The sequence below is a fragment of the Lithobates pipiens genome, unplaced genomic scaffold (assembly GCF_037356315.1).
Source record: "Lithobates pipiens isolate NorthernLeopardFrog02 unplaced genomic scaffold, aLitPip1_a1.2 Scaffold_1, whole genome shotgun sequence".
Lineage (NCBI taxonomy): Eukaryota > Metazoa > Chordata > Amphibia > Anura > Ranidae > Lithobates > Lithobates pipiens.
Window position 1 is genome coordinate 79253480 of NW_027507685.1, and position 19769 is coordinate 79273248.

Consider the following 19769-nt stretch of genomic DNA (forward strand, 5'->3'; position numbering starts at 1 on the left):
GAGGAGAGATAATGGGGGGAGATGTGGAGACAGAGAGGGGAGGGATAGGGGGGGAGGCAGCAGGGACGGTCTGGACTGGATGACCCCCAGTGTTCTGCGGTTTGGGGACAAGGGACAAGGACTTATCACGTGCCTGGAACCTCTCCTCCCTGTGTGGTGAGTGGATTGTGTTTCCCTGGGTCTGGGCCCTGCTCCTCAGCCTCGCCCTGTCTGTCACATTCTTCCTCCTGTCAGAATGTGTGCTCCTTCAGCCTGCCTGCACATTGTGTCCCCTCCTGTCTGCCCCTGTGTCACTGCAGGGTCCCCTCATCCCAAGTCCCTTCCTCCTCTGTCCCTCCTGTACACCAGGCCTGATTACCCTGGGAACCTATGGGGCCCTGCCTGCAGACTGCAAGCTTTTCTGCCCAGACTCTTACTAGCTTGGCTAGCTTCCCATGGCTGTCATATACAAAGCAATATAATGCAGTGCAGCTCTATAAGCCTAAAGCCTAGGGTTAGGATAATAGGTTAACCCCGTCTGCACCAGATAAATCCTATTGTTACAATACTGGTCGCTTTTAAGAACTACAAGACCCAACATGCTGTGGCTGCAAATACCAGGAACTACAAGTCTCGGCATGTCTGGCTGGGTCTTCAGGTAGCAGAAGTCTAAGCAGTGGCATGCAGAAATTTGTTCACATTGTGATTAGAAGGGTTGAGCAAAAAATTGCATGCACAGCGTTGCATTATAGTCTATGGTATGCCCACAAATTCTGCAAACAATTCAGTTTTCAACACATGCAAAGGCTTTTATTTATGAATAAAAATGATAAAATGCAAACCATTGCTATTAATCAGCTTCTCAAAGCTGATGCATTCAAGTGTATGTAAGCTCCAAAAATGAATCTTTTGCTGTATTTGCTTCCTTTTTATTGTTTGGTAAATATATCATTGCAAGTATTTTGTTATCTATTTTAATAAGTGCACAGGAAAAAGTTGACCCTGTCAGAAATTGTGAGTGTGCAGCTTCCTGTAGTGTGCTGACAATTGTGCTATGAATTCTTTTATCGCCCCCTACCTGAGTTTTTACTGTGAACTACAGAACACCTCCCAACTGTTAGGTAAAAGCGGAGGAGGTTGTCCTTACATTCCCTATCTTGGGCCTCATTCACGCTGGTACTGTTAAACCTGCGTTTAGAAGACCATTTCTCGGTGCATGTAATGATTTTTCAGTGGTGCTGTACGCGCTGTTTTAAATGCGGTCAGATTAGCTGTATCGGGGGGAGAAAATAGAATTCTGTGCTTCCAGGATCTGATTAGACACTCTAAACACATTTATATGCAGCTAAACCTGAAACATCTGAACGCAGGAAAAAGCGACCTGGGAGGCAAAAAAAGTTGTTTGTACTGGCCAGATGACTTCTCCTGCGTTTTTTTTTTTTTTTTTTTTTTTTTTTTTTTTTTTTAATAAAAAGTTAAATGTGGTGCCAGAGTGAAGAAAGCCTTCGGGCCCATACACACTTGGAATTTAGCCCCAGTGCATGGCGTTTTAGCTGCAGATGAAAGGCACTGGTCAGCCTGGCAAACTGACATCTGCTGTGGCTGGACTATACACATAATGGAGCATGCATGTTTTGGGCAGTATGTAGGCAGTGCCCTCTGTGCACGTGGGGTAACGCTCAATGATCGGGACCAAGCAAAGACTACGGTCATGTGAACAATCAAACATTTAGTTCCCCGACTTGGAGATGAGCCTTCATTATGTGCAGTAATAAAGTGAAGAGTTCCTCTGAAAAACAATTTGTCCCATGTCACTACACACTGTAAATTTTATCTTGCATTAGTAGGGACATGCTGAGCCTGTGCCCACTCCACCAGTCGTCCGCTACCTCACCCCCAGTAACACAGTGAGGCCCCATCAAGCACCTGGCGTGGTCCTCATGCGTGCTCTCACTTAACACTTTTCTTCCCGTATCACGTGACCAGGACATAGATCTGTGGCGCTAGTCTGCTCCTGGTTGCTATGGGAGGTGGACTGTTGGGGAGGAAGCCAGAACACCTACTCCCCCCCCCCCCCCCCCCCCACTACCAGAGGACCTGTTGTCCTACCAAGCGTCATGCCTACCGACTGGTTGCTTGTAGCTTGTTCCTTCACTTGGTTACCCATAGCAACTATATTCCTCTTCCTTGTCTTGCTGAGTTGACCTTTTGTAGCAGTGTTACTCATACCCCTTGGTGCATTACAGACTCAGGTTCTTTGGAATACTCCAGAACCAGCATGCACCCCTTGAATAACTTCATTCCTTGATCTGAACTAACAATATGAAGGGGCCCAGGCATACCTCCCCTGAGGTGAATCCCGATAGGCAAGGTCCATGACTTGGAAGATGTCCATGAATCCTGGTATCTTCAGCACCGCCCTTGCACTCACAGGTGGGTCTACCCATGTTCTGTTCTCCAGCTGCCATCCAGCCCCCTGATCTCAGCTGTTCCCCTTTTTTATATAACATATTGGTCTTCAAGAACCAAAAGCCTGGGATCAGAGCTGAAAATGTTTAACCCTTTCCCCAGCCTGGGCTGGCTGCTAACTACACGTGCATTTCGACCTGTCCACAAGTATGCACCCAGGGATGAATTCCCAGAATGTAAGGAGTCTGCATTCCGGGTGTTTATACTGACCGAAATGGAAGTACCGTTGCGTGAACCACCCAGCCCCATGCAGCCGCATCAGCTGTCACACTCTTATAGAGTTTGACAGGCCTCCAACAGTGGGGCTGGATAGTGTGCCCATACAGAAACGCCATGCACCAGGGCTAAACCCAGTATGGGTAACCAAGCTTACCAAGTCTTATAAAATAATAATATAATATAAATATTATTACATTCAATTTTATTTATTCATTCCTGGTGATCTGGCCAGTAAATCGGTTGTTTTTTGTGCTCTTGCTTAAACGTACCAATTACATTTATAAGACCAACCATTTACTACTGACAGGGGGGCTTACAACAATCATCTAACACTGCCCATCCATTCAGATTAACAATGCTACTGCCCAAAGGTGCCCTGTGCTCCTTCATCCAGAGTAAGGGCACTCTAATACAGGAGGTGTTACTGGTCAGATCACCAGGTGAAAATTTTCGGTCCGTTATTTTTTAGACAGTGACGAAGGTTTAAATCCTTTTTTTTTTTTTTTTTTTTTATTTTATTGCTGTATGTGCTCCTGTAAAGGAGATTCACCCTGTTTTACCATTACTGAACATAAAGGCAAATCCCACATTTTTGGTATTGTCCCCAGAAAAGTAATAGAGGGGAAATTTTGGGAAGGCACAAACCACAATAATTTGGGACGTTTTCCTCCATAATATGTTTTGGTCTGTGTCCACGTTGCAGAATTTTCAGATTTTTTTTATTTTCCTGACAAGAAGAGAAGATAATTCTCCCTAATAGGGACAGCAATTAAGTCCTGACAGAGGGTCTAACCCTTCCCTGCAGGTTCTCTGGCTGAGCTGCCTGCCCACTCATATGCAGGAAAATTGTAAACTGTGATAGAATCTCGGGTACAGGGCGTGATGACACGGAAAGCTGTTTGCTGTCGGTCATGCAGCTTTTGTTTTTTAGTTATTAGGCCTTCAGGGTCAAGAAAAGGATTTAAGCATATAAACTACTTAAAACCGTAACTATTGTGTATTTAGGATTCTCAGACAGGAAATCCGTGTCCTTCATTATGTTTTCTATTGTAGAACCTTTAACGTCATCCCTACTATTAAAATGATGCATTAACGGACTAATCAGACCCTCCATTAGATTTTATTTAATGCTGTTTACTTTGGTAACCCCTCTGGGGACTGTACTTTCTTATAGGACCAAACCTTCATCTGCTGCATGGTATGGGGTGGCCAGATGTGCAGGAATGATGTCTTAATGCTGACACTTCCCATATGACCACACAAGGGGCCTCAAATTTAAGAGTTGGAGAGGAAAGTTGTTGTTGTGCGTTTGCTTTTTTTTTTTTTTTTTTTTTTTTTTTTTTTTGTCTCTAGAAATGACTGCTGGGAACTGGCTGAAAATAGTCCATTGTTGTCCAGCGATAACTGATTCTACTTTCGTTTTCATAACCTATGAAAAATATAAAATAACAGTTTAAGGAGAGGTACTATCAGTCCATCCAATCCATAAACTTCTAGGAATTTAAAGGCACATTTTTCTACCCTTCTTTGTTTTTTTAAATTTTTTGACAGTCTGCAAACAAATTAAAACTGTACTGTATGACCATTTTTGCAAGAGACCTGTGCATCAAAGACAATTGCCAACTTTTCCTCAAGTAGTTTGAAACTACAATAACATAGTAGGCGAGGTAGAAAAAAAAAGACACAAGTCCAACATGTTAATGGTTATGTGAAACGTTATTGATTGGTTTCTATTGTATCTACTTTAAAGTGATCGGTCAGCACAGGGTTGTGTGTGTGTATGTATATGTATGTGTGTATATATATATATATATATATATATATATATATATATATATATATAATATAGTGGTGTGAAAAAGTGTTTGCCCCTCATTTCCTGTTCCTTTGCATGTTTGTCACACTTAAGTGTTTTGGAACATCAAACCAATTTAAACAATAGTCAAGGACAACACAAGTAAACACAAAATGCAATTTGTAAATGAAGGTGTTATTAAAGGTGAAAAAAAATCCAAACCATCATGGCCTTATAAATATGGTACTAACCCCCGAAGGAGCTGCTGAATTTTTCTGGGCTTACTGATAACCCAGTAACTGTAGAGACCAACACTTGAATTCCTTGTTAGGATTTTTATGTTGCATAAAACGGTTGAACAACTCACCCTCTATTCCCAACTTAGAGACTATCAGTAGAGTTTAGCTCAGGTGCTTGGAACTGCTGACTTCAACAAAAGTCTCTCTATGTACAAAATCCAGGGAACAGCCACTCACAACTGGACTGGCCAGCCTTGTGCGTGGCTCTCACTGAAGAGTCCTCCCCTGGTCGCGTGTAGAGTTGCTGGGCCTCTCCAAACCCAAGACGTCACCGGAACACCTTAGAATCCTCCTTTCAGTTACTGCGCCTCAAACTAGCCAGTTCCGAGGCTTGGAAATGGATGGATCCACACCCCAGGCCATGAGGGCCCCTGGGGGTTGGTCAGGAGGACCAGGACCATGGAGTCGACAACAACTTCTGGACCAGAACCCCGAACCACGTGACTTTGGCACCTTAAGTACCCCTTCCCGGATTACGCAGTGAGACAAATGCGCCCACTGGTTGGTTCGGAGATAGAGATTGGTACCCAATGCGTCAAACCAGACTGCGTTCCATAGCCTCCCACAGGTGTACAACTCCACCTATGACCAGGCAGAACTTCTATACAGCCCAGCCAAACTGATGCCAAAGTACAATTTAGCACAATTAGTCCCAAAACTCATTACAGTTTTGAGCAAAAACTAAATTTAAACATAGCGTGTACTCGTTAGGAGTACCAGCGCTACATACATACATACAATGGCATATCTGTTAGGAGTGAGGGCCCTATTAACACTGGCTGATTTTGGTGCATTGGGATAAAATGCGTTTTTAGGGCAGCCCATTCATTAGAATTGACTGGCAATGCTCCAAAGTGGACCAAAAATCGGAAATGCAGATTTTTATATAATATTTTTGTGCATAATACTGAGCATAATGCACGTTGGGGTACTACCATGCATTTTGGCAATGTCTGGACACGTGCATTAGAGTGCCATTGGAAATAAATGGCATCATAATGCACTAATGCATACTCCTGCCCCATCCCTGTGAATGGGCCCTGAATATGGTTCCCATTCTGTCAGCCCATGTCTTGAAATGCCACTGCTTCGCCACTTCCTATCTGCTGCAAAAATTCAACACTTCAGGAGTATGCAATATCTGCTTCCCTGCTGCACGCTGTGGTGTCTCCTGTTGGGTCTCACACTGCTACAGGACAATGATCCAGCGGGAGGAACCACAGCATGCGAAGAAGGAAATAGGTATTCAACCCTCCTCCTAGAAGTCTGCTACTTGAAGCTATTGGGGAGCAGTAAAGAGGTGGCATTAGAAGGCACTGGCTGCTAGTAAAGTCTATTCCCCTTTTTATTTATTTTTTTATTTTATTTTTTTGTGTCTGTTGTATGGGGTTTATTTGATAAAAGTAGTAGTATTTTATTTAATACAAGTGACCAGTGGTGACAAGTCCACTTTAAATCTCATCGCTGCAAAGAAATTCTTGCACTGAAGAGTCAAAGAAGCGACAAGAAAAAAAATGTAAAGCCACTTATATGTGAAATCTGTTCTTTTCCCATGAAACTGTTAATTTTTTTCATTGCTGAGTGTTTACATTAAATATGTATGTTGTGAGGATACTTGTCATTCCTTCTCTTGCAGGATGTGAAGCCAGGAAGGAAGCAGGAGACGGTGGGAAAGAGGAATCCATCGAGACTGGAGGAGAAGACAATCGGACTGCTTAACGGGGCAGGACAGTAACAGAGGCAGGAGGCCCCACCAGGACACCATCTGCTGGCCACAAGTGACAGTTCTCCCAATAAGTTGCCTTGTACTTCCTACCCTTCTGCTTTAAACATGAGTGGTAGATACACCCACGCAGTTGTAAGAGGGGTCCCTGCCTCCCTGGCGCAAGAAGCTGATGGGCAAGTGGACTTTGCAAGGGCTCAACGTGAGAGTGGTGTGTACTCTGGCATCCTCAGACAGAAACTTGGCCTCCAAGTGATGGAGTTGCCTGCCAGCGAAGACCTTCCACGAGGGCAGCTGATTGGTGACACAGCAGTAGTGATAGCGGATACGGCTTTGATCACCCGTCCAGCCATCCCCGCCAGGAGGAAAGAGGTAAGTTCAGAGATCTGCCTCTGATCATGCATGCCACAGGTTCAAGGGAGCCTCTGCATGGTAGCCAACAGGTTCAAGGGACGCTGTGCTGATGTGCCAATTCACTAAGTGACCCCCTCAGCCACCCCCTAGGGGGGCTTTTTATTTTTTTATTGAGTAGAAGGATGAACTGTCTGCTGCAGCTTATATCATTTTTAGTGGGCCCCACCAGCTGTCAGAATACCCTAAAAGTGGTTGCAGCTCATTGGAAGCAGCCACTGTTCAGCTGACAACTTTCCACCTGGCTCCATTTTTCAACAGAGATGCCATGCAGGAAGTGGTCAACAGGACCAACACTTGTTTTCAGTCAGTTCATCAGGAACTTCATAGTGTATGACCAGTTTAAGAGGCCGAAGAGTGAAGGAATGAAACGCAGACCACTCAGATCACCACAAAGGTGAGTATAATAACACATTCTATTGCAGGGATCTGCCATTTACTATATCTGTCAGTCACTTGGAAAAAATCTACAGAGTAATGGTATCCAATTTAGACTAGGGAAGAGTTGCAAGTCTAAATAAAATGTGGGGGGAAATCTCTTTCCCCCCCCCCCCCCCCCCACACACACCATCTCTGTATAAATGTAGTTAATTTCTTGGGACGGCTGGCGAGGGTTTGGGCTGGCCACTCCTTGCGCAAAGTATCACTCCGGGGACAAGTGTTTGGCACTTGTACACAGGCGCTTTGACTAAGGCACTGCTACAAAAAAGTAAATACAGACATTGGTGTTCCACACCTATTTTACACAATATTCCCCTTCATCCTCTAACTTTCCTCAGCATTCATTCTATTCTCATCTCCCTACCCTCCAACATGCTCACACTAATCTTTGCTATAACGTCCTCGATCCTCATATCTTTACTCCCTCCCAGCCCCCCCCCCCTCCTTCCCCCAACCTGTAAGTATTTCCCTCTCTTCTGCCCACTTAATATTACTGCACTTATCACCTCCTGCTCATCCCTCTTTTTCCCCCGCTCTTATGAGGTGCACTGCATTCGTCTTTTCTCTTGAGCTTGTCTGAGGGTCGCAGTCATTTATCAGCCTCCTGGACCAGTGGCATGCTTTCTGGATGACTTCTCTGCATGGCTACCCTACTTTCTCTCCTCTGAAGTACCTACCATCATCCTGGGTGACTTTACATTCCAATCAATGTTAGTATTGCAACCACTTCTCAACGTGACCTCCTTTTAACCTAACACAATGGACACAAACCACTACTCACTCCAATGGCAATACTCTCAAACTCGTATTCTCCCATCGCTGCACTCCCTGCAACCTCTCTAACACCCCTTTCCTCTCTCTGATCACAACCTTATCTGTTTCACACTCTCCTTGTTGCCTACCTCCCATGCTGCCAACCCACATACCACTACCTGAAGAAACCTTCGTAACCTCAACCCTTCCATTCTGCTACTGATGGCCTTCACAACAAAATAGCACCCCTGTCCTGCCCAGACCTAACCACTTTCATCTACAAAACGCTGTCATCCTCCCTAGACGTACTTGCTCCTCTTTCTACACACAGAACCAGGCCCCATCTGCCACAACCCTGGTAAACAGACGACACCAGAAGTCTTGAGATGCAGCCATGCTCTTGAGTGAGCATGGCGTAAATCTAAGTCCCTGCTAGACTTTACCCTCTACAAATCTGCCCTTCTCAAATGCAACTCCTGCCTCCACACTGCTAAACAAACCTACTACAACACTCTCATCAAAACCCTCTCATACAAACCTAGTCAACTCTTTTCTACCCTTAATTCCTTACTTCAGCCCCCACCCACCAACTTGCTTAACGCTCAACAGATTGCCAAGCATTTCAAAAGCAAAATCATCACCATTTGCAAGGAGATATCCAGCATTCAACTTCATCCCCTACCCAACACATCAGATCCAACACCACACTCAATACCCTCCTCCTTCTACCCAGTTACCACCGATGAAGTTGATAAACTCCTCTCCATGGCCCACCTCACTACCTGTCCCCTGGACCCTGTCCCCTCACAATTACTGCGTCCACCTTCCCACTCTATCCTAAACCCCCTAGCCCACATCTTCAACCTTTCCCTCTCCTCCGGCACCTTTCCTTCCCTGCTCAAACATGCACTGGTCACCCCCATACTTTAAAAAACCCTCACTAGACCCCACCTGTTTTAATAACTTGAGACCCATCTTCCTGCTCCCATTTGCCTTCAAGCTCATTGAATGCCTTGTCCATGACCGAGTGAGTCGCTACCTCACGGACAACAACCTTCTCGACCCCCTACAATCCGGCTTCCATCCACAACATTCTACTGAAACTGCCCTACTAAAACTCACCAATGACCAACTAACTGCTAAAACTTATGGCCATTACTCCATACTCGTACTCTTAAGCCCCATACACACTATCAGTTTTTCTGCCGCGTTTTTCCTTCAGGTTTACCAAAACCATGTAGTGCAAGGGCCTGCCTGATTGCATACAAATTGAAACTCCTAAGGTTTGACCTCATATATGATGGTTTTGGTAAATCTGAAGGAAAAACTCAGCAGAAAAACTGATAGTGTGTATAGGGCTTTAGACCTCTCTGCTGCCTTCGACACAGTTGACCACCTGCTCCTCCTCGGCAAACTACACTCCCTTGGCCTCTGAGTCTGCTTTATCCTGGTTCTCCTCCTGTCTCAGCGCACTTTCAGTGTCTTACAACTCCAAATCCTCTACTACTTCCTCTCTGTTGGGGTACCCCAAATCTCTGTCCTTGGGCCCCTCCTATTCTCGCTCTATACCTCTTCCCAGGGCCAGTTGATAACCTCCCATGGCTTCCAATGCCACCTCTACGCCAATGACACCCAGATCTATCTCTCCACTCCTTAACGCGCCCCCTCAATCTCCTCCCAGAGAACTTGTAATATTTCCTCCTTCCTGGTGTCTCACCAATGACTTTACCATTAAGATCAACAGCACAATCATTGGTCCCTCCACACATGCCAGTGTGCTGGGTGTAATCCTTGACTCTGACCTCTCCTTCAGCCCCCACATTCTATCTATCTCAAGTGGTTGAGGCCCTTTCACACTTGCAGTGGAAGTTTAGGCAAAAACTAACTAACTCTAATCCTACTCTATGCCATATTCAAATAGTAATCTAGCTCTATAAGGCTAAAATTGCTGTACTTACCTGTTCTGCAGCTGGTCTGGTGCCAAGCTGAGCTGTCAGTAGTGGCTTCACTATGTAGGCATGTGCAGAAGAGGCAGCTGACCAATGGAAGCCAAACAGTAATTCTATGGGTGATGTCACTTCCCAGCCATTGTTCTCTCCTGGACACAGCATCTGCAGCTGGATCGGCTGCTGAGCAGGTAAGTACAGCAATTTTTGCTTTACATGGCTAGATAGTTTCGTTTTAGAATGTGTGGCAGAGAGTAGGATTGGTGTGTGTGTGTGTGTGTGGGGGTTTTTTTTTTTTCCCCCAAAGCTGTTCACTTTAAATGTTTTGCGGTGTGTTAATACATGCTAGAGCACCAAAGTTGATGCAAAAACATGCATGACTTTTTTTGTTCTAGTCGTCTGTCCAGGACAGCACTAGAGAGATGGGCTCCACCTCCCAGAGGCAGGAAACGCAATCCAGATCTTTAAAGGGCGGTCTCCGTCCCTTCCCCTTCAGTCTTTGTGTTTCCTCCACCGGAGGAGGAGGCAGGATGAGGAGCTCTCCTTCCTCTGATGGTGGGCGTGCCCTAAGAGACGGAGAAGGAGTTCTGTGTACCTGTTTAGGTGGCAGACATCTGAGGTCCTCCGGTCGGGTTGACAGCAACTACAAATCTGCGTTCTCCTTCTGGAAGCCCGGGGAGGGCTGGCGTTCCCTCGCCTGACAATCGGTTCGGATTTGGGCGCAAAGTCAGGCAGGGCGGTGGGCACAGGCATCGAGTTCCGGCCTGTGGAACGCAGGAGGAGGGCAGAGGACTTCCGGCAATCCGATTCCGGGTTGCGCGGCGAGCATGGACGATCGGAACCTTGGTGGCTATTTTAAAAAGCCCTGGCCACATAACGATCGTGCTGCATCACAAACGAAGGGAAAAGTCTCCAGGCGGTCAGGCAAGATTCCAATCGGATATGGATGCAGTAGAGAGTGGCAGTGGAGCCGAACCAGCTCAGGTAGGCAAACGCAGAGGTGTCTTGTACCTACAGGGCTGGGAGAGAGGGGGGGGGGGGAGTGATGGACTAATCAATGCAAAGGCATTATGAAATGGTCCAGGTGTGCTTTTCCTCCCTCCCTCTCAAACAGGTTCCAGACTAAAGTGTCTTGCGAATCCTGTTAGCGGCTGGTGGGATGCACATAGGTATTTGGTGAAGGCATCTTATTTTTGCTAAGGTTTCGCTGATGTTGGCTTGTCTGTTTTTTCCCTTCCTTTTCTTCTCTCCTTCTTTTGTCTTAGGCTCTGCCCAAAGAACCAGAGAGGTCAGGGGGGAAGAAGAGATGTCCTTCATGTATGAATAAATTAAAAGAAGGATGGTCTAAGCCCCTTTGTAAACCGTGCATAGACAAATTGGTCTATAAGGAAGCTAAGGGGGCTTGTAAGGATTTGATTTCTGGGGTACAGAAAGAAATGCAATCATTCAAGACAATGCTAGCGAACCTTGAGACCCCCAAAACCAGAAGCAGTCCCCCCTGCTTCCACCCCAGAGGAAGGTGGAGAATCAGGGGGAAGAGGAATTCGATTCACTGGATGGCCTAAGTGAGACGGCATCATCCAGAGATATTCCTGCTCAAGGGACAAGCTCTCCCAGATACAGGCTCTCACTCAAGGAGGTAGATGCCTTACTGGGGGTGATTTATGAGACGCTCGAAAATTAAAGAAGAGCCAGTCTCCCTGTCCTTACGTGACCGGTTGTATCAAACCCTAAAGGAAGATTCAGCCAGGGTTTTTCCGGTTCATAGCACACTGGTAGATTCAATCAAGAGAGTGGGAGGAGCCAGAGAAAAAGCTCTTTTTTTTTTTCCTAAAAGTATGAAGCGGAGATTCCCCTTCAGTGAGGACCCCACTTGCGTCTGGAACAAAGTACCTAAGGTAGACGCAGCTTTTTCCCAGTGTGCAAAATCAACAGACCTCACCTTTGAGGACATGAGTGTCCTTCAGGAACCCATGGATAAGAGGATGGAGGTGCTGCTGAAGAGGTCATGGGAAGTAACCATGACTAATTTAAAACCTGCAATGACCACAACAATAATGGCTCGCAATTTGGAGGTCTGGCTGGAACAATTGCAAAGCCATTTGGAAGGAGGAACCTCGAGAAAGGAAGGGAATCCAGGATTTCCTATGCTACATAAAGCAGCAGGTTATATGGCAGATGCCTCTTCGGAGTCTGTCAAATTGTCAGCCAGGACTGCTGGCCTTGTAAACGCATCTCGCAGGGCACTTTGGTTGAAGTCTTGGTCAGGAGACTCAGCCTCAAAAGTGAGGTTATGTGGCATCCCCTTTGAGGGAGACCTCTTGTTCAGGCAGGATCTTGAGAAGGTCCTGGACCATACTGCGGACAAGAAGGCCTTTCCTGTTAAAACCAAAAAGACTACAGGTAAACGCTTTTTTCCAAAGGCAGGGACAGTCACAAGGACAGACCTCTAAGGAGTCAACCCCTAAAAAAACTGTGGATGGGAGGAAAACCGAAAAGTTATCTTTTTTTCCTCTTCTAAAAAAAACCCCTAAATCCCAGTGACTTGGTTCCTGTGGGAGGAAGACTGGGGCAGTTCCTCCCACAGTGGGAAAATACTACCCCAAATACTTTTATTCTGAGGATCATCAGGGAGGGTTACAAAATACAGTTCAAACACACCCCCCTACAAGGATGTGTCTGACCAAGCCTCCCAAGGATCCTCAGAAAGGGCCAGCTTTACTGTCGCAAATTGGTGATTTAATAGACCAGAGGGTTCTAGTGCCAGTTCCATCACAGGAAACAAACCACGGTTTCTACTCGCATGTGTTTGTAGTGAAGAAACCGTCAGGCAAATTATTCTATGGGGCAAACATCTTCTATGGGGAAGGCAGACCCAATACTTCGAATGGCAGAGCCCTGAATTGGGTCTATCTTCCTCCCCCAGGATATTCACCAAGGTCCTGTCGGAAGCATTGGCTCCCCTGAGACTGAAAGGGGTCGCCGTCATACCATACTTGGACGACTTTTTTTATTCTTCGCCCCCTCAAATCTCAGACTGCAGGGAGATCTGAGGGTAGCCATCTCTTGTCTAAAAAGGCTGGGGTGGTTAATAAACGAAGAAAAGTCACACTTGACACCGACACAGGCCATACAGTATCTAGGTTTCCTGGTAGATTCGGTGTCGCAGAAAGTCTTCCTCACAGAGGAAAAAGTAGAAAAGGTGAAGGCGACGGTAACCTTTTTTGCAGACCAATTGGGCAATTTCCCTCCGCTCAGCTATGGCAGGGTTGGGCCTGTTAGTGGCAACAATCCCTGTCCTTCCTTGGACAAGGGCTCATTTCAGGTGCCCTTAGGCCAATATTCTGGGCAGCTGGGATGGAGCACAAGAATCCCTGGACAGGATTATCCGTCTATCCTCAAAGACCAGAAGGTCTGTATGTTGGTGGAGGAGAGAGGAGAACCTAGTACGGGGTCTATGGTGGTCTCCTCCAGTGTCTGTCCGCATCACTACGGATGCCAGTGCTTGGGGCTGGGTGGCCCATTTGGGGTCAAAAGTAGCCCAAAGGTGCTGGGGGAAGACACAGACCCAGAGGTCGGCCAATTGGAGAGAGTTGCAGGCAATCTGGGAAGCCCTAAAGGGCATTTACCAGGCATCTGAGGGACCACCATGTACAGGTCCTCTCGGACAGCGTGGTGGCGGTTTCCTACCTAAACGAACAGGGAGGAACGAGATGCCCGTCCTTGATCAAACTAACAAGTACAATCCTGCACTGGGCCAAGGAAAACCTAGAGTCTGTTTCGGCGGTCCATCTAAAGGGGGTGTACAACGAGAAGCTAAAAAGGTGTCTGTAAGTATCCCGACAGTCTTTGAGTTTTTACAAGATGGTGTGGATAAGGGACTGGCCATTAGTACCTTAAAAGTACAAGTTGCGGCCCTGTCTGTTTTGTTTGGAGCAACCTCTGGCAGCAGACCCGCTAGTTAGCAGGTTCTTTAAGGGGTTGACCAGGATTAAACCTGTTCCTTTAAAAAAAATTACCCAAATGGGACCTGTCAATTGTTTTACAGGGATGGGTAAAAAGGTCACAGGAAGAAGAGCTTTCCTTGAAATGGATCATGTTCAAAACAGTGTTCCTAGTGGCTATTTCCACAGCTAGACGCATTAGCGAGCTTCAGGCACATTCGGTGAAAGAGCTGTTTTTGCAAATTTTTGAAGACAGGCTGGTGTTGTGCACAGACCCTGGGTTTTTACCCAAAGTAGTGACAAAATTCCACAGAACACAGGAAATTGTTTTACCTTCGTTCTGTGGGTCCCCCACTAATCCTAAGGAGGTAGAGTTTCACCAACTGGATGTGAGAGACTGCGTCTTAAAGTATCTGGCGATGTCGAAAAGCATTAGAAAATCAAATGCATTATTTGTTTTACATGCGGGTAAAAAATTGGGGTCACAAGCTTCAAAGAATACAATTGCAAGGTGGATCAAACAAGCTATTGTAGAAGCTTACAAAGTGATGAAAATAGAATGTCCCTTTTCCCCCATGGCTCACTCTACATGGGCACTATCGACCTCTTGGGCAGAGCGAGCTGGGGCGACACCAGAACAAATTTGTCAAGCAGCAACTTGGTCAAGCTACTCGACTATTATGAAGCATTACAGATTGGACCTTATCTCAGCGCAAGACCAGGCGTTTGGGAGAAAGGTCCTTCAAGCGGTAGTCTGCCCCCCCCCCCCCCCCCCCCCAATCTAGTAAGTTCTCGTTGATCCTCTCTAGTGCTGTCCTGGACAGACTAGAGAAAATGAGAGTTAGACTTACCGGTAACTCTGTTTCTAGGAGTCGTCCAGGACAGCATGGATTCCCTCCCTATATGCTGTTATAATGCTGGACAAGTGTTTTTGTTACAGAAGCCGTTCCGGGGAAGTTCTCGGTTACAAGACTGAAGGTGAAGGGATGGAGACCGCCCTTTAAAGATCTGGATTGTGTTTCCTGCCTCTGGAGGTGGAGCCCATCTCTCTAGTGCTGTCCTGGACGACTCCTAGAAACAGAGTTACCGGTAAGTCTAACTCTTGTTTTTTTTTTTTTTTTTTTTTTTTTTTTTTCTTACCCCACAATGAACAGTATATAATTTGCAATGTGGTGCACTAGCTTGGGCTCTACTGTACAATGTACTGCTCATAGAGCAGGTAAGTGCCACAAAGCATGGCAAATGTGCATTGCCACGTTAAATGGGCTGTCAAAGCAGACCCATAATTTAAATTGGGGAAACTTTTGAGCCCCAAACAAACCCTATCCCACTCCTGTTTTAAAGGAAACCTGCCTGCAAAACAAGAAGGCTGCCATTGCTGACCTCTCCTTCCACAATCTCGGTTGCTGATGCTTTGACTTCAATATTTGCTAAGTCACTGACCTCCTTGCTTTTTTCTGACTTATTTATTTGTTCCATGCTTGTTCTGGGTATATGACCGTATAAGTATTGGATTAAGACACTGCCAGGCAGCTAGAATTTCCAGATTGCAGCCACCAATGGTCACATACACCTTTCTCTTTATGGGCGTGCTATAATAATGGTAAGGCTATATCCCAAGGTATTGGTCACATGAACTCCGATATAGAGGATCTCTGCTCAAGAAGAGCCAATACCGGACTAGTGCTACCCGAAGGGTGGTCATATGGAAAAGATCTTGCTGACAAATGTAATGCCAGTGGTCACATTACTGAACTTTGTGGCGCTATTAGAATTACAGGGCACTAAAGATTTGGTGGTCTTTCTGTACATTTTCAAAGCTCATTTAGGTTAGGATGATGGTTGTAATGGCTTTCCTTCCCCCTTTTTTTTTTTTTTTTTTTTTTTTTTTAATTTGCATGATAGAACATCTCCAATGGGGACACAGACATACACCCATTTTGTAGAGTGGGGAATGGTTAGAATCTCTTGACACTGCTGATTGTACAACGGGAATCTCCAGGCCTTTATTTTCAGAGCCTCTAAACCTAAAGCAGTCTGTTATACATAGAGCAGACGTGCTTGGACTCATGCTTCCCAAGGGCTCGTGTCTTTGGGCTTGTGTCCATGGCCTCAATTTTCTTCAATTCAAAGTGGAACTAAAGCCATTGCTTTAACAGTTTCAAACAATGGTTATGTTCCAGGCGCATGCCAGTAATGTAACTGTTGCATTGGCTGTGAGCTCAACCAAATTGTCAAACCATCCAATGGCTGGTGTCATAACTTATCACATGTGCAGCACCATGAAAGTTGAAGATCAAATGGAGGCCAAGATGACAGCGTCCTTGGCTGAAAACCATGGAAGGGGGAGGGATTAGTTGTGCTAAGATGCTTCTGAAATCATTCAGAATTCCTTGATGGGTACATTTTTAAGCTGCAGGTGATTTTCCTTTGATCCGAATATCACTTATTTAAATTGGGCTATGGATTCCTATAGTTCCATACGTTGCATTTCTATATAAAAAAAAAAAAAAAAAAAAAAAATGCAAACAAAAGCCTGTCAACACAGTATATCTATCGGACGCCAAATCTTCCTTTTTTTTTTTTTTTTTTTTTTTTTTATTTATTTTTCCATTCTGTAGCTTACTGGGGAGATCTTGTTTACATTTCTCTTTGTGGAAACTGCAGAAAAGATTAAATCTCTCAAAAGTGAGGGGGAATATGATTAACCACTTGCCGACCGCCGCACGGCGATGTACGTCCTATTTTTGAAGAGGGATATCTCGGTAACGGCAGCAGCTGCTGCCACAACCGAGATATCCATCTCTTCAGGCGGCGGTCGGCTGTACGATAACGGTGGTCTCCGCGGCAGATTCGACGCGAGATCACCGCTATCGGCGGCGGGAGAGGTGCCACCGCTTACCGGAGCCGTCGGTAGCGGCGGAGGCGATCGGGTCCTTTCATCTGCTGGGCATAGAGACAAGTGAGGCTAAGATGGCCCCCACTCGTCTCTATACCATAGGAGGGGCAGAAGCGACGTCAAAACGTCACTTCCGCCCATACCTCTTAAAGGTATATTTTTTTTTTTTAAATGTCAGATTTTCTTTTATTTTTTTTTTTTTTTTTTTTTTTTTGTTTTGTTGCATTTTAGCCCAAATATGAGATCTGAGGACTTTTTGACCCCAGATCTCATATTTAAGAGGACCTGTCATGCTTTTTTCTATTACAAGGGATGTTTACATTCCTTGTAATAGGAATAAAAGTGATCCTTTTTTTTTTTTTTTTTAAACAGTGTAAAAATAAATAAAATCAATTAAAATAAATAAGAAAAAACATTTTTTTTTTTTTTTAAAAACGCCCCGTCACGACGAGCTTGCGCACAGAAGCGAGCGCATACGTGAGTAGCGCCCGCATATGAAAACGGTGGTCAAACCACACATGTGAGGTATCGCTGCGATCGGTAGAGCGAGAGCAATAATTGTAGCCCTCCTCTGTAATGCAAAAAATGCAACCTGTAGAATTTTTTAAATGTCGCTTATGGAGATTTTTGAGGCTAAAAGTTTGACGCCATTCCACGAGCGGGCACAATTTTGAAGCGTGACATGTTGGTTATCAATATACTCGGCGTACCATTATCTTTCAGAATATAAAAAAAAAATTGGGCTAATTTTACTGTTGTCTTATTTTTTTATTCAAAAAAGTGAATTTTTTCCAAAAAAAGTGCGTTTGTAAGACCGCTGCGCAAATACGGTGTGAAAAAAAGTATTTCAATGACCGCCATTTTATTCTCTAGGGTGTTAGAAAAAAACCCAATATAAAATGTTTGGGGGTTCTAAGTAATTTTCTAGCAAAAAAAACTGTTTTAAACATGTAAACACCAAGTCTGAAAAAGAGGCCTGGTCCTTAAGTGGTTAATTAGAGGAGAGGATGAATCTCCCTAGCAAAAGAAATATGTAATGGTCAGTCACATATGTATCAATGAATACTTTTTTACCAAACTGAAATTTTTAGTTTTATATTTGAGCTCCAGTGTTTGTGTAAAGCTGTGAGAGAACCTGGATGGATAAGAATTCTATATAATGGATGCATTTGCAGTACAGATGGACAGATTGATTAGTCATAGACCTTACCAGGGACAAACTTTCAAAATCTGGTACTGTTGGCTCTGTGCCAGTTTTTGGATATGATTGTAGTAGCAGAGAAGCCATTGCTTAGACCTAAGACACTGAGGGTGTGTGTGAAGACTAGAGGGACCTGGTCTAATTCCAAAGCCAAGTCAAGAATTTCTTTCTCGTCCTCATGAATTATTATACTGTATTCAGTAAAACAAAAAAGGCAAGGTGCCATAAACATTGGTAACCTGGATTAAACAAGTAAGCATGCTACATAATGTTAATTTCCACTTCAACCCTTCAATGAAGATTGGCCCTTAAGACAAACCATAGATGTGGTCCAAAATGGCAGGGAGAGAACAGAGGAATGCTGCCCAGTATTGCCTATAGAACCTTCAACTACAGCATCTTCTCCAGCACTGAGAACGGAGAGCAGCACAATCGTGACATTACAATCACTGGCTCTTTGGGGTGAGATTTGGTAGCGCATAAGGTAGCACAAAATCAAAATACACCACTGATCACTAGTGGGACATAAGTCCTTCTTTTAAGACCTTCACTGCAAATCCTGAACTGTGCCACCCACCTTTACTTGATGTCCTCAAAATACTGCAGAACATTAGTTCAGTAGATCTTTACCTAATGTGGTTGATTGCAGCCACAGTACATGTGTGTACACACTGTAGAGATGGAAAAAGGCTCTTTACAGTCGCTATTTTTAGTGCTGAAGTGCCTGTAAAGCGGGTCAGTGTGAAAGGGGTCTTATGAATATGCTGGGGAGGGTTTGGGGGACGGAAAGGTATATGCACTAAAGGTAATCGTACAATGGTAGATTTTTCTCTTTCAGCCTGCAGGTCTCTCACCCTTATCCTGGTTAGACAGCATGGGTGGAGGAAACTGCACTGCTGGCTATTCTATTCAGCAACCATGGCTCCCACGGCTGCCTGAATACAGTGGTACTGCAAAATGGGGACTGCATCTGATGGGATGCAGTCACTTTTTGCCTGATTAATTTTCCATCCCAGCTTGTCAAATTTTGCTTGCAGGGCCACCCACAGTTCAAATTCAGCAGAAATCATCCGAATTTCAATCTGGTCAGATGGGCTGAGGTTTGTGTTTGTTTTTTTGTTTTGTTTTTCTCCTTCCAAGACCTTGTATTTTGGATTCCGCTGAGGGTGGTTTCATAATCTGCTATGTGTGTTTATTGTCTTTTTTTCTTTTGGTCTGATTCCCCCTCACTTTGCTCTGCCTTCTTTCCCTCTCAGACAGAAGGCTTGCGGAAGTTATTTGAGGAGCTGAAGTTCAGGGTCTGTGAACTTACAGATGAAAAAGCCACACTGGATGCCAGTGACATCCTCTTCACAGGTGGGTGAATGTCCAAGAAAGCAAGAGTCCTTAACGTATCTAAAGCCTTCAATCCTTTAAAAAAAAAAAAGGAAGGGATTAAAACCCATCTTTGACTTTTATTTATGGGGAGACTTCCTTTCACTTCCAGTCTTAGGCCTGATTCACACCTATGCATTTTTAGTGCTTTTTGCATTTTGCAGATTTGCACTACAGTCCATTTAACATGGTTTCCTATGGAACACATTCTGTAGTGTAAATCTGCAAAAAGCACTAAAAATGCATAGGTGTGAATCGGGCCTTACACATTATTCAATTTTCTGCAGATTTTTTTTTCTTCAGATTTACCAAAACC

At 44.8% G+C, this 19769-nt stretch overlaps 1 protein-coding gene across 2 annotated transcripts in view; it reads left to right on the top strand.

Moving 5' to 3' along the window:
* The window catches only part of DDAH2 (DDAH family member 2, ADMA-independent), a 44633-nt gene that overhangs the window by 2346 nt on the left and 22518 nt on the right, over positions 1-19769 (top strand). The window contains exons 1-3 of one of the 2 annotated variants that reach the window (XM_077460791.1): positions 5-156; positions 6398-6856; positions 19336-19435. In XM_077460791.1, the coding sequence (XP_077316917.1) occupies positions 6593-6856; positions 19336-19435 (364 nt within the window). In that variant the 5' untranslated portion in view covers positions 5-156; positions 6398-6592. Of the gene's footprint in view, positions 1-4; positions 157-6397; positions 6857-19335; positions 19436-19769 lie in introns of those variants that run through there. The other variant, XM_077460798.1, reaches the window with a different exon arrangement.